This window comes from Mya arenaria, chromosome 17 (genome assembly GCF_026914265.1).
Source record: "Mya arenaria isolate MELC-2E11 chromosome 17, ASM2691426v1".
Lineage (NCBI taxonomy): Eukaryota > Metazoa > Mollusca > Bivalvia > Myida > Myidae > Mya > Mya arenaria.
Genome location: NC_069138.1, coordinates 43613261 through 43628287, shown reverse-complemented (window position 1 = coordinate 43628287; position 15027 = coordinate 43613261). Strand labels below are relative to the sequence as shown.

The 15027-nt window shown below is 35.2% G+C and overlaps 1 protein-coding gene across 1 annotated transcript in view; it reads left to right on the top strand.

Annotated features, from left to right (window-relative positions):
* LOC128222811 (integrator complex subunit 5-like) overlaps positions 1-15027 on the top strand; it is a 36496-nt gene that overhangs the window by 1420 nt on the left and 20049 nt on the right. Inside the window, exons 2-9 of the mRNA XM_052931936.1 lie at positions 4463-4673; positions 5351-5454; positions 7760-7911; positions 10072-10164; positions 13124-13319; positions 13773-13890; positions 14446-14521; positions 14666-14760. Of these exons, the coding sequence (XP_052787896.1) occupies positions 4463-4673; positions 5351-5454; positions 7760-7911; positions 10072-10164; positions 13124-13319; positions 13773-13890; positions 14446-14521; positions 14666-14760 (1045 nt within the window). The remainder of the gene's footprint in view (positions 1-4462; positions 4674-5350; positions 5455-7759; positions 7912-10071; positions 10165-13123; positions 13320-13772; positions 13891-14445; positions 14522-14665; positions 14761-15027) is intronic.

Sequence of the window (15027 nt, the reverse complement as noted above, 5' to 3'; positions counted from 1 at the left end):
ATCACAGGTGCAATATTTAACGACGCACCGGCTGTCAAAACAAAATGACACGCGATTCGCGAATTCCTAATACACAAAATCATTTTGACATGTTTGAACAAATATACGTCCGGTTTTGTGAGGTAAAATTACATTAACAACTAACAAATTTTCTTGATTTTTTTACATTGAAAATAGAAGGGGAAAACCGGGACTATGAAAAAAGTCCGGTATCCCGAGGATTCCAGTTTTGTGGAGATCCGGTTTAGTGAGTTTCCACTGTATTTTATTGACGCAATATGCTTTAACCCGGAATCCCGATCGGAATAACTACCCACTTTTGGTACAAAACAATTTCTATGTGATTGATTTGACATATCAAAAATCGTAAAAAAAATTGTCAATGTACAACGTACAATTATTTGGACTAGAATGCCTTGGCTCATGATATGCGAAAACATGTTTGACATTGCTGGTAGATTTTCATACTGTCTATCGTTTTTTCAAGGAATGGAGGACAAAATTGTTGTACGTTTTTGTCAAGTTTAAACTGATATTCAAATGTGAAATATCCATCTAGTCTGACGCCTTTTTACAAATGTCATTTTTCCGGATATTTATATTGCAAATCTGTGTAGAGCCCATGTGCACACATAAGAAACTAACATGCAGCTTCCTGCTTTTCCCTAAAAAGACGTCAGATCGATACAATTTGCATTGTAAACAAGAATTGCTTAATTCATTTAAAACTATGATGCTTTCATAGATAGTCAAGATAATTGGCCATTTCAAAATTAAATGTCATTGAATAAATTATGTTGAAGTCATTTATATCATATAAAAGAGCAAATTTGAGTATTTACATGTTTACTGTAAAATGTCCTGTGCACACCAGTCCAGCTGTTAATGTAACATGTAATGCCATCAAATTGGTAAAACCACAATGGGTATAAACATTTAATTTGAAGTTAAAAATGGATGAAGCTTTCCTGAGTCCTGAGTACTCTGAATGTGGCTAAGTGTTGGGGGCTCAGATTACATGGACCGTGATGCTTGGCCGGGATCTACATCCAAACCCAATGCAATGTGATTTAAGCACTTGGTATAATGAGTGTAATGTAACCAGGGCTTCTAAAAACTGGCAATTTGCCGGTCTGGACCGATTTTGACCAAGCCAGACCGATTTCAGTTTCAAAATGTGTAAAAAAAATATCGGTCCGAAATGTTCTCATTAGTCAAGTCAGTAAAAATTGTAGAAATTGTAATACACAAACGATTTTGGGTCATTCACACATTCAAAATTACCCCCAATAAAAGTGTCCTAGTTACCATCGGACCGATGCGACCAGCTGCTTTTTCCGCTACGCTGAACACTCGATATCTGTTAATTAGCAGACGCTTGCAATCGGTCCAATCACATGTATTAGTAGGTCGTAGAAAACACAATTAAACAAATTATGTGTTAATTATGTGCTTGCAGCTATCCTGATTAAGTGTTAAAACCGGTCCATATTTTCACATGTATGGCAATATGCTACTAATATAATAACCCTTTACGGAGAATTGGGCAGAGCCCCATTATCTGTATATCGAAAATTTAACATGATAAAATACTGGTAAAATGTTTTATCTTTAAAAGAATCTTCGATAGTAAAAAATGTGTACAATACACTTAAAAACGATGACATCAACAATAAAACTCATAAAAATAAAAATTGGGTCTCTCAAGTAAAACTCATCTTAAATGAACATGGTTTTAGTTATGTATGGCTAGAGGAAGAAATTGACAACCATCGTATTGAGTTGATCCGAAAAAGAATTTTTGATAATTATTACCAAAAATGGTACTCCGAAGTTAACAACACCTCAAAATTAACCAGTTATGCTCTATACAAACATACATTCGAAAAAGAAATTTATCTTGACTCAATTACTGGAAAACATTTAAGATATACTTTAGCGAAATTTCGAACATCATCACACCAATTGGCAATTGAAACTGGAAGATATGCATACAAACACCCCTCAAAATGAAAGATTTTGTAAATCCTGCAACATGAACTTAATCGAATCGGAATACCACTTTCTTCTAGTGTGCCCAAAATACAAAGAACTAAGGAATAAATTGTTTAAAAAATATTTTTGCCATTGGCCAACTATAAACAAATTTAACATTCTAATGAGCTCAAAATCAAAGAAAACTATTTATAATATTCCTATTCTTTGCAAATAAAATTAGAATATCATAAAAACTTCTTTCAAATAAGTAAACCTAGAAACCACTTTTGTATAACATCGTTAACATTGTATGCTCTTGAAAATGTCTTGATTCTGTTCTATTCTACCCATTTGATTGTGTCATTTTGTTTATGCTATAAACATTGTATTGTTTTATGCAATACTTTGAAACTGAAACTGATGTTGTCGTCGATCATTACTGTGATTACATGATATATCCGTTTGTTGATTAATACCAAAATGTTAAATTTTAATAAAGAAGCGATGCTGGTTAAAAATGGTTTAAAAGATAAATGCAATTGACATTGTTAATCCGCGAAAGCATTAAAATTCCGAATTAATTAACCTAATCATATAGGATATTAACAGCGACACACCTGATTAACTACAGAGTATGATAGCTGAGTGCGCCACTTACGTCATTTTAATTCACAGTAATGAAAAATTCGTTGTCGATATCAAACTTATAGATGGAAGCCCCGATTATAAATCTAGATATATATTATTATTCAAGATTATCAATTGAATGTTGACCTGCTGTAGAAGCATTAAGCAAATAAATCATAATACTATTTCACTTATTGTCGTCTGACCGCTTCCCGCCGGCCACCGAGTTAATTACGATCACAGTCGTTCTTGTTAGAAATGCCACAGAACTGGATGAGAATCTCATTTGAATTAAGCTTGTATCAATGACTATCTAAATCGGCTTTGCTGGTTCTACAGCCCTCTTACGAATTGCCACATCGCGAAAAAAAAATTGACAGAATACATGTAGCGAAAATGGGGGGGGGGGGGGTGTCGCCGGGTCCAGACCGATTGAGATTCCAAAATTTTAGAAGCCCTGAAAGTAACCCTTTAGCTCCCTATTGAATCAAAATTAGATCCAAAAAAGGATCAACACTACAATCTATAAAAACTTAAAATACTAACAACAGTGAACATACATGACAATTTTACTACTAGCACCTGAAAATGTCGAAAACACAAACCAAAATACAAGTTTGCAATGGAGAAGTATTAAATACTGGACTTTTAAAGACGTTCATCCTTAATACTTAAATAAAGCATTTAAATAGAAAGTTACTTTCCTTTCCTTTCAATTCAATTTTTAATTTCAATTGTGGAATTCTAAAGGAGGGTTTTTAATTTCAACTGGATAAAAAACAGTACTTAGGCTTGCTTATGCACAACAAAACATTATTTGTTTTGTAATTGTCTAGTGCAGAGGTAGAGAAAATGTTTCTCAATAATAATAATGTGAGCATCATTAAAGGCAGGCCTTTTGTTTAGAACGTCTGACCCATTCCCAATGGCATATTTTTCCCAATTTTAAGATAAATCCCAAATGAGATGAAATGGCTGTCAGGAAAGGCTTGGCTTTTGAACTCCATGTAGCACTGTGCCTCTTATTGCAGGCGTGGAGTTTAAGCGTTGGAACAATTCATTCGAAACATTTCTTCATTTACAACTATAAATGGGTTTATCAGCACTTTTGTGTGACATTTATGGTTAAATGCACTAGTTTGAAAAATGTTGCCCAAAATGATGTTTCTTATTTTCAATGATTACATGACTCAAAAATCTCAATTTTTGCAGGTACTTTATCCTAAAATTGACAAAAAGCCCTGATTTTTTTTCTCAAATCAGTTAATATGTCGAGGGTCTTTTTTTGGACAAAAATAAACCATAAAAGTTTAGCAACATTACCGTAAATGACTGGTTAAATCACATAAATTCATGAAAGTGTGAACATATAAACATGCATAGACTGACTGACTGAAAGTGCAAAATTGCTTTCTAATTTCCATATGAAATCAAAGAGGTTAAATAATAGCCTGTTCATAGCAATAACAGAGCAGATGGATAATTTATAAAACCATCACATTTGTGCCTATAATCATTTCCTGTCACAATCTGTAGGTAAGGACATACTTCACAATTTAGACATGCAGGTAAGTTTGTTAATGTTCACTGGATTCCTAAAACCAGGGTACAACAGGATTTTGTACCTAAAGCGGTGGTTTCAGGCTCATCTTTCCAATCAAATTGGCTTTCTTTAGATAGCCAAATCAGACTAAAATAAGCCCAGCTATGTAATTTGTAATTCCTAATTTATACAAGCTCCGCAAACTTTACATAATAATTATAGCCAATGTCAGGTTTGTAGGCTTAGTAGCATAACCTACATTGTATTTCAACCATGAGTGCAGCACTGTGCCATTGTACATTTTCTTATCAATAGGAAATCTTAAAAGAAGTTAGAACATTTATCCATGGGGCTAACTACAAAGTACAGAACTTGCGCCAGCGTGAGAATCTTAGCCAATCAGCACTTATCTTGCTGCGTACCCTGCCAACAGCAAGGGCCGCTGTGCTGGAGTATACAGCTGGCGTGTTTGATGAGGCGGTAAATGCTTATCTGCTGGAAATGGAAGTGGGCCACTCTGTCAATGGTAAGTCAAAGATTGTTAAGTTTGTAAACTGTATACTTTAAGTGCAACAGTATATAGTTTGATATTCTGACTGTGCTACAATATTTTACACTGGAGGTACCGTTGTGATGATAAAGTGGTGGGTCAGGTATTACTCTAATAAACAAACCGAGTGAACTAAAAAAAGCAGGAGACAGACAAAAAAAAAATAAAATGGACAGACACAAGAAAACATCGGACAGACAGACATAAAGACAGACGAAAGACAAAAAAAAAGACAGGAGACGGACAAAAAGACAGGAGACAGACAAACAAACAGGAGACAAAAAGACACAGACAAATAGACAAACAGACATATACAAAAAGACAGACAGACACAGTCAAAAAGACGAGACAGACAAGACTAAATGATAGGGGACAGACGGATAGCAGTAATTGAAAATACATTCTTATGCTTGGTTTCAGTTATTTTAATTAGGCCATGCTGGTATCAAGTATAGATTTTTAGCTGGTCAACTCCAAATGTTTTTTTACTGCTGCAAGGGCTTGCGGGCTTGTGCTATGACTGACTACTCAGATTTCAGCTGGATAAGAATGATTCTTTCTATAAAAAGATCAAGTAAAAATAAAATAATTCCAAAGACCTGGTGATTTGCAATTTTACAATATTATCTTGCACCGTTGTCTATTTATTACAGATGGCAGCAGTCAGGCTATGGACAGGTACCTACATGATGTCTGTGGTATATTACACAGCTTCATACAAGCGAACCATGCGGCATGGGCCCCCATCATCTCCGCTGTAAGTGTCTATGTTTGTGAGGCAGCTAAACTTTATTCATCTGCAGCACACTCACTACAAAATTATAATGTTAACCACAAAAGAACCATGGCATAATTAACTCACAGAAGTACAATGGCATAATGTACTGATATAAGTATCATGTCATAATTTATGGACAGAAGTACCATGGCATAATGGACTGACACAAGTACCATGTCATAATGGACTGACAGAAGTACCATGACATAATTAACTCACAGAAGTACAATGGCATAATGTACTGATATAAGTATCATGTCATAATTTATTGACAGAAGTACCATGGCATAATGGACTGACACAAGTACCATGTCATAATGGACTGACAGAAGTACCATGACATAATGGACTGACAGAAGTACCATGACATAATGGACTGACAGAAGTACCATGACATAATGGACTGACAGAAGTACCATGACATAATGGACTGACAGAAGTACCATGACATAATGGACTGACAGAAGTACCATGACATAAGGGACTGACAGAAGTACCATGACATAATGGACTGACAGAAGTACCATGGCATAATGGACCGACAGAAGTACCATGTCATACTTGACAGAAAGAAGTACCATGTCATAATTGATGGACAGAAGTACCATGGCATAATGGACTGACACAAGTACCATGGCATAATGGACTGACACAAGTACCATGTCATAATGGACTGACAGAAGTACCATGACATAATTAACTCACAGAAGTACCATGGCATAATGGACTGACAGAAGTACCATGGCATAATGGACTGACAGAAGTACCATGTCATACTTGACAGAAAGAAGTACCATGTCATAATTGATGGACAGAAGTACCATGGCATAATGGACTGACACAAGTACCATGGCATAATGGACTGACACAAGTACCATGGCAGTGCTTTTTCTATAGGACCCACGTGTCCGTCTATCGGACCCATTCCCAAAGCAAAATATATATTTTTCCCAATTTTCAGAAAAAAACTCAATCAAAAGTGAAAAATAAATTTTAAGAAAAAAAAGCCTTTTTACCTGTACTTGTTCATTTAACATCGTAATACATTATGTGATGTAATGTTTTGAGGTTAATTGAATTTTGAAATCATTGGTTTTCATCACATTCAGAGATTACGGGTAGTATGAAATATGATCTGTAATGATTTATTGCAATAGACATTTACCCCCCAAGGATTGTTATTTCAGCCGTCTTAGGTCTTTTGAAAGTGAAAAGAAACTAATATTTAGTAATTTCCTCATTCACAGGGGACTGAAAAGCTTGTGTTTTTTCACTGTAATTTCCCAATTTTGGCATATTTGCCAAATTTCCCCAAAATGTCTAGGGTCTTTTTCCCTAAATGGGCAGAAAAATCCCTGCATGGCATAATGCACTGACAGAAGAACCATGGCATAATGAACTGACATAAGTCCCATGGCATAATGAACTGACATAAGTACCATGGCATAATGAACTGACAGAAGTACCTTGGCATAATTGACTGACAGAAGTACCATGGCAACATTGACTGACAGAGGTTCCATGGCATAATTGACTGACAGAAGTACCGTGGCATAACAAACTGACATAAGTACCATGGCAAAATGGACTGACAGAATTTCCATGGCAAAATACACTTACATAAGTACCATGGCATAATAGACTGACAGAAGTACCTTGGCATAATTGACTGACAGAAGTACCATGGCATAATTGACTGACAGAAGTACCTTGGTATAATTGAGTGAAAGAAGTACCTTGGCATAATTGACTGACAGAAGTACCATGGCAAAATTGACTGACAGAAGTACCATGACATAATGGACTGACAGAAGTACCGTGGCATAATTGACTGAAAGAAGTACCATGGCATAATAGACTGACAGAAGTACCATGGCATAATTGACTGACAGAAGAACCATGACATATTGGACTGACAGAAGTACCATGACATAATGGACTGACAGAAGTACCATGACATAATGGACTGACAGAAGTACCATGACATAATGGACTGACAAGAACCATGACATAATGGGGAGACAGAAGTACCATGACATAATGGACTGACAGAAGAACCATGACATAATGGACTGACAGAAGTACCATGACATAATGGACTGACAGAAGTACCATGACATAATGGACTGAAAGAAGTACCATGACATTATTGACTGACAAGAACCATGACATAATGGAGAGACAGAAGTACCATGACATAATGGGGAGACAGAAGTACCAGTGCCAGTATCTCATAGATTTATTGAATAGCATCATTATTATCAACTTCTTCCTTTATTGACAGTGGTCCCTTGAGCTCCTGGGTCACCTGAGCCGGAAGTATGCAGACAGGCGTGGGGTGCCTCGAGGGAGTTTGAATGAACTGCTACAACTGTGGCTCACCTGCACACCCACCAAGTTGCTCATTGATGTCGCCACACAGTGCTTCTCACAGATGTATGCAGGGCCTTTTTACCTTTCTTTGCCATAGCCGCTATCCAGCTATCTCCAAAAGGGCCAGACATTGTTTTTTCCCTTCAAATAGTCTCTGATAATCCCCAATTTAAAGAAAGAACAAACAAAACATATATAATGAGAATCTCATGATTCACTAAATGATGCTTCTGAGTGATATACTGACTGCTTTTTGATGTTTCTCCATTTACTCCTAAAGCAACCTACTAAAACCTACTAAATTAAGTTAGATAGCTATTTTTTGTATGCATAGCAAATAAATGGCCCTTTTTAGCTCGACTATTCGAAAAATAAGGAGAGCTATACTACTCACCCAAGCCTCGGCGTCTGTGTCGGCGTCACCCCTTGGTTAAAGTTTTGCGTGCAAGAACACAAAGGTAAATATCTCAGCAACTAATTGAGGTATTGCATTGAGACTTGATAGAATGGTACTCAACCATCCAACCTACTTAATTAAACCAAATTAGATAACTCTAGTTTGCATTTAATGCCAATAATTGCCCTTTATTATTCGACTTAGAAACTCTGGTTAAGGTTTTGCGTGCAAGCACACATAGGTTAATATCTCAGCAACTGCCTGAGGTATTGCATTGAGACTTGATACAATGGTACTCAGCCATCCAACCTACTAAATTAATCAAGTTAGATAACTCTAGTTTGCATTTAATGCCAATAATAGACATTTATTATTTGACTTAGAAATTCTGGTTAAGGTTATGCGTGCAAGCACACATAGGTTTATATCTCAGCAACTACTTGAGGTATTGCATTGAGACTTTATACAATGGTACTCAACCATCCAACCTACTAAATTAATCAAGTTAGATAACTCTAGTTTGCATCTAATGCAAAATAATTGCCCTTTATTATTAGACTTAGAAAATCTGGTTAAGGTTTTGCATGTAACCACTTTAAAGTCAATACCTCAGCGAATACATCATGTATTTCATTGAAACTTTACACACAGGCTCCCAACCATTTAAACTTCTTATTTAATCAAGTAAGATAACTCCATCTTTCATATTATATAATTTTTGCCCCTTTATTATGCCACTTAGAAATTCTGGTTAAGGTCTTGCATGTTAGCACACATAGGATAATATCTCAGCAACTACTTGATGTATTGCATTTAGACTTTATACAATGGTATTCAACCACCCAACCTAATTGAATAACCAAGTAAGATAACTGTATTTTGCAAATAATGGCCCTTTATTATTACACTTAAAAAATCTGGTTAAAATTGTGCATGTAACCACATTTATGTTAATATCTCAGCACATCATGTATTGCATTGAAATCTAATCTAACAGTGATCCATGCATGTTTCGCCAAAACTTGTCAATCCTTACACTGAAAAGCGGCGAAAGAGTCGAGCGCGCTGTCTCTGTGATAGCTCTTGTTTTAAAGATGCACTCTTACTACCAAATAGGATTTACCACGAGTAATATAATTGTTTTAATATACCAAAAAGGATGAATAAATGTAGAAAACAATAAGAGTGTCACTTTAACTTATCAAGTCAGATATTTATCTTGCATGTACTGCAATTGATGACCATTTATTATTCCACAAAGGAATTTTGGTTAAGAGCTGTGAAATGGTTGAGCTGTCTCTGTCACAGCTATTGATTATTTTGGTATTGGCTGTGTCCTCCTTGAAGTTCAGAAATTTTAATGTTACAATTTCCATATATCAACATGGTAGATTAAGTATAAAATTTCAGGGTTTCTAAAGTTTAATTATGATAAATCCTGAAATCGTGATTGAGAGTTTTCAACTTCAGACCAATCTGGGATCCTACTCTCGACAGGACCAATGAACAGAATTAAAGATGATTTTTTGCTCATGCATAGTTATCAAAAAACAATTGGAAGTACCTTAAAATGAATATAAACAACTTTTGAAACAATTTCTGCTTTGGGCATGAATCCTTTATATATTCAAAAAGACATCCGGATATTTTCAAGGATTGACAATTATCCGCTGTTAGAACCTCTGAATTTCTAATATAGCTCCATTTTGAATTACTGTAATGTTACATGGATGTCAATGGAAAATGCATTCAGATTTTGAGACTTGACAGACTTGAATTTTTTCAATAAATTTGCAAAGAAATAAACATTACATGATTTATTTTAGGGCGACAGCAACAACTGCCAGCTATGTAGATGCTTTGTTGGAGGCGTCAGTTAAATACACTCCACATTTTGACTGGGTTGTGGCACATATCGGGTAGGTCAATATTTTGCCCTATTTCATGGCTTAACAAATTTCTTTGTTTATGTAGTTAAAAGTCTCTGTGAGGTCTTCAACATGTTAAGATAATGAATTTTTTTGGATATATATACAGTAGAAACTCGCTTAACCGGACAAGGTCCGGACTCGGCAAAATTTCCGGTTTAGTGAGGATTCCGGTTTAGTGAGGATTTGATGTACTGAGTAAGTTTACTCAAAATCTGCGTTTTTATAATCATCTTTTTTTCCAAGTCTTAAAATAAAACAACTCGCGAAAATGACCACTTCATCATCAGAAAAAAGTATAGCATTTTGGGGGAGATTACTTTTTCCTAACAATAACACTCATGACAAGCTCTCATCCCTGATATATAGAGTAATATACAATATAGCATCACCTTTAGAAATTTAGATGAAAAAAATTCCTTGGATATACTTCATGAAAACGATCCTTATGAAATGCGGTCGAAATAACTTATGGCTTAGTCAAGATATTATAAATCCTACGTGGTTAAGAAACAATGTAAAGCAAAAGTTAAATGATCTATTTTTAAATGACTGGGCGTCGAATATAGCAAATGCAAGTAATAGTATTTTTTACAGAATATTCAAAAACGAATTTGGCCTTGAAAAATATCTCAGTAAAACGCCAAACAAGCAATTATTTTCATTTATTAAATTTAGAACAAGAAATCACAGGATGCCTATTGAAATTGGCAACCACTAAATGAACGAGTATGTAATCATTGTGTTAATAAAGTAGGTGATGAATTTTACTATTTGTTTGAATGTAACCTTTTTAATGAGGAACAAAAACAGTTTCTCAAACCATACTTCTATAGACACCCTAATACATTTGTTTAGATTTATAACTACTATTTTTTCGAAGATTAGGTAGTTGGTTGGTTGTAATTCTGAGTCATTTTTAACTATACTGATATTTCAATTACAGAACATTTATATGGTGTATTATTCTTTTATTTGTATTTTACACCTTAGCATATACTAGCTTATTTGTATCATGATTTAATCAACGAGTTACATTTATGTGATACGATACAAATGAATGCATATAGGAATAGAAAATATAGTACTTTATTCCACATGTGACTTTTTGTTATTAATTGCAGTAATACACATTCAAAAATATATGTAATGTGTGTATGTTTGTGTGTTCAAATTCATGACTCTCCAATACCCATGTTGGGTATTTTATTCTGAACTTAAACATGTATCTGCCGCCATGTCATTGATGTTCATTGTATATTTCTCATTTGCCATATATTATGGTATGAGTGAATAAACGTTATTTGACTTTGACTTGACTTGACTTGATCACCAATCAAAGTTCTTGATTTGAGTAACCAACAAACAAATGATCCAATTATCTGTAATTTAATGCTTGTTAAGTATGTTTGATAGTTAAATTAACGCATCGCTCTAATTTGATTCAATCATAAAAGTCTTTGATTATCGTGCGGCAGTCAATCCACAGCGCAATCATCATTATCGATTATCGAGTTAACACAACATCACAAGTGCAATATTTAACGATGCACCGACTGTCAAAACAAAGTGACACGTGATTCGCGAATTCCTAATACACAAAATCATTTTGATATGTTGGAACAAACATATGTCCGGTTTTGTGAGGTAAAATTACGTTGAAAACTAACAAATTTGCTCGATTTTTTGTCCGGTATCCGTAATTCCGGGGTTCCGGTTTTGTGGGTATTTTTTTACATTGAAAATAGAAGGGGAAAACCGGGACTATTGTACATAGATAATTTGAGGAATAAATGTCAAACACTTGTTTATGAAACATGTGTGGTAGAAAAGATTGGCATCTTATTTCTGTACATTTTTTATGGTCAAGAAAGAGCAAGCAATTGGAATAAAACCATGACTTAAAGTTCTGCCTTGTAATATACTGAAGGTTTTCATTATACAGTCGAAACTCCTTGGCTCCGAGCCAAGCGGGATTGCTTACAGAATGTGATTTTTTCTTTGATTCGCTACAAAAAGTCGTGTTTACCTCGTTTGTTATTTGCTACGCTATCTCCGCAAGAGAAGAGCTAGCTTGCGTTTGGGCTCTATGTTACCGGCGAGAAATCTGGCTTTAATTTGATCTTTGTTTTTCAACCAAGTTGAAAGAGTATTCCGCGGTATGCTGAAGTCTTCTGCAATTAGGTTTTTAGATTTTCGTCCACTCAACAGCCATTATGGCCTCATATTTTCAAGATAATATTTAATAGTAAGTTTTCTCTTTGTCCCTTTAGTTCCTAAGGCAGAAACCTTTGAGGTTGCCGATCTAGATATCCCCCGGGTTGTACCGGGTCCTTCTCTAGATTGCTCAGCATTTGAAATTCGTAAGAATTCATAGATTGAGAAAAGTATTCAGCTCAATATTTTATGTGAATGTTGCCTTATCAAAATGCATTAAAATGTAAACTTAGATAACAATAACAATAAGAGACAGAACTTAAAGTGATGGCATGTTTGCTCAAACAGTATAACCATTTAAATTTGATAATAATTATAATACCAATGAAGCTATTTTAATCGATTAGCGCCTTGTGCTAAATGAAGCCAAGCAAACAAATGAAGGTGTGAAAATCTTACCTGAACACACAAAATGACATCGACCCAAGCAAACAAAACAAAGTGTGAAATTCTTACTTGGGACCATGAATATGACATCGAGCGTGGAGAAATATCGACCCTCAAGATATCGACCCATCCAATGAAATTTTATATGAACAAAGAGTAAAAAAACCAGTCCTTTTAATCTGGTTCAAGCCAACGAGGATAGTGAGCCATGAGATATCAAGCCAACAAGTTTCGAATGTATAATTACACAGTTTTGAATTTTTAACATGCTGAAATCATGAATACTTGCATGAAATAAAACATTGCAATTTCAAGCAGTCAACACTCAAGATATGTCTGTTCACAGGTCAGCGTTCCCCCAGGCAATCATCACTCGTGTGCTGATGTGCGGGCTCAAGGACTACAGTTGTCATGGTAACCAGGGAGATGGGGAGGGCATGGAGGGGAAGATTCCCAAGATGGCCTCTGTGGTAGGGATCCTTGGACACTTGGCAGCCCAGCATGGTGTGGATATACGTGATGCTCTACTTAAACTATTCCAGGTACATAGCCATTTGCTAATCCTTTTTAAAAGGAAAATTTGAGTAAGATTTGATTTGTTTTTTTGTTGGCTTAAATTGAAAAGGGTGCTTATATTAAATTAGGTGAAACTGTACAGTTGAAACTTTGTTCTATACTTTTAAAGATGCACTCTTACTCCCAAATAAGATTTACCACACTCAATGCAATTGTTTAAATATACCAACAGTAAATCTTTTAGCAAGTACCAATCATTTCATATTTTTGCCTTTCCAGCTATTTAACACGGTTACAATCTTGTTATCAGTAATTAATGTGTTCCATAAGTGCATTATTTAGTAAGAAGTTGAGGGTTTATCACTCAAAATTCATGTTTGTTATACCTGTGTATGTATTGGATATTAAGCGCGAGTGTCACTCCTAAGTTATTTTCAACCATCAAATTTTCTCAAATTTATATGACCTTTGCTCTGTAGGAGAGCCTTGATGGGACCCCAGGGCAGGGACAGGCCCCTGTGTTAGGCTTCCTGCTCCAGCTAGCCTCCATGTCACCAGTCCTGCTCCACATACTGGCCAACAACCTTATACCCAGATGTGAGTACTGCAACTTGCCATTTTTAGCTTCCATAATTCAAAAAATGTGTTATAAGAAACTAGGTACATCTGTTGCCAGAGGAAATATGCACATTTACACAAAGGTGCATAACACAGACTGTAATAGTTATTGAGTTGTGTCCCTTTGTTGAATAAAAGACAATATTGGAGGTTATTTCCATGATGTTCTTGTTACTTCAATATGTACAGAATTGGTTGGTATCATACATGGTAATCAACTGCAAAAACAGCCTATTGGCATATCAGTTAAAAGGCAGAAAAGTCCATTTGCTCTTCATATAGGAAATTATACATGGAGAAGTTTCTTTCTCAACATGCAATTGTGGAAAAATAGATTAATAATGTTTTGTTTAGCTCTTTCATTTTAAAATTGTCATACATGATATCCAGTATGGCTTAAAAAGTCCGGTTCTAAGTGAACTTTTAGCGTTTCAACACACTAATTTTGTTCCTTTTTGCATTGAGTTTCAAAAAAAAAGTCAGCTGGTTGTATTATTTGAATATACAAATGTATCCCATTCTATGTGGTTGCAGTAAACGCTCAGGTGTTAAATAGACTCCACACCCAGCTACAGCCATGGGCGGCCAGTCGCCCGGGAGAATTCAAGAGGTAGGATAGCTGTGTCATTAATTGCACTATTTAGTAAGTTGATAAAGGTTGTTGACGTAAAATTTATGCTTGTTATGCATGTGAATGCATTGATTTTAAATAAGATGGTCACTTAAATGTTTCACGCTTTTTTTGTGTTTTCAGCCTTATGACGCTGGTTGTCCACTTGATTATACAGAACGAGACCAGTGCAGACAGTCTCCTCAACTTCCTTATCAGTAATTCTACTCCCTCTGCAGGTAGGGTTATTAAATAATTTTGTTTGAAGTGGTTAGCTCTCATCTCATTTTTTCCAGCTGTTTGGTGTTAGTGTCGAATAAAATATGTTAAAGTGACACTCTTATTCCAAATTAATGCATACAAATGTATAACAAACATAGATTTTGACTGATGAACCTTTCACTACTTTCTAAATAATCCATTTAAGGAAAATAATAGTTACTGAAAACAAGATTGAAACCATGTGTTTAATAGCAGAACACGCAAAAATATTAAATGATTGGTGA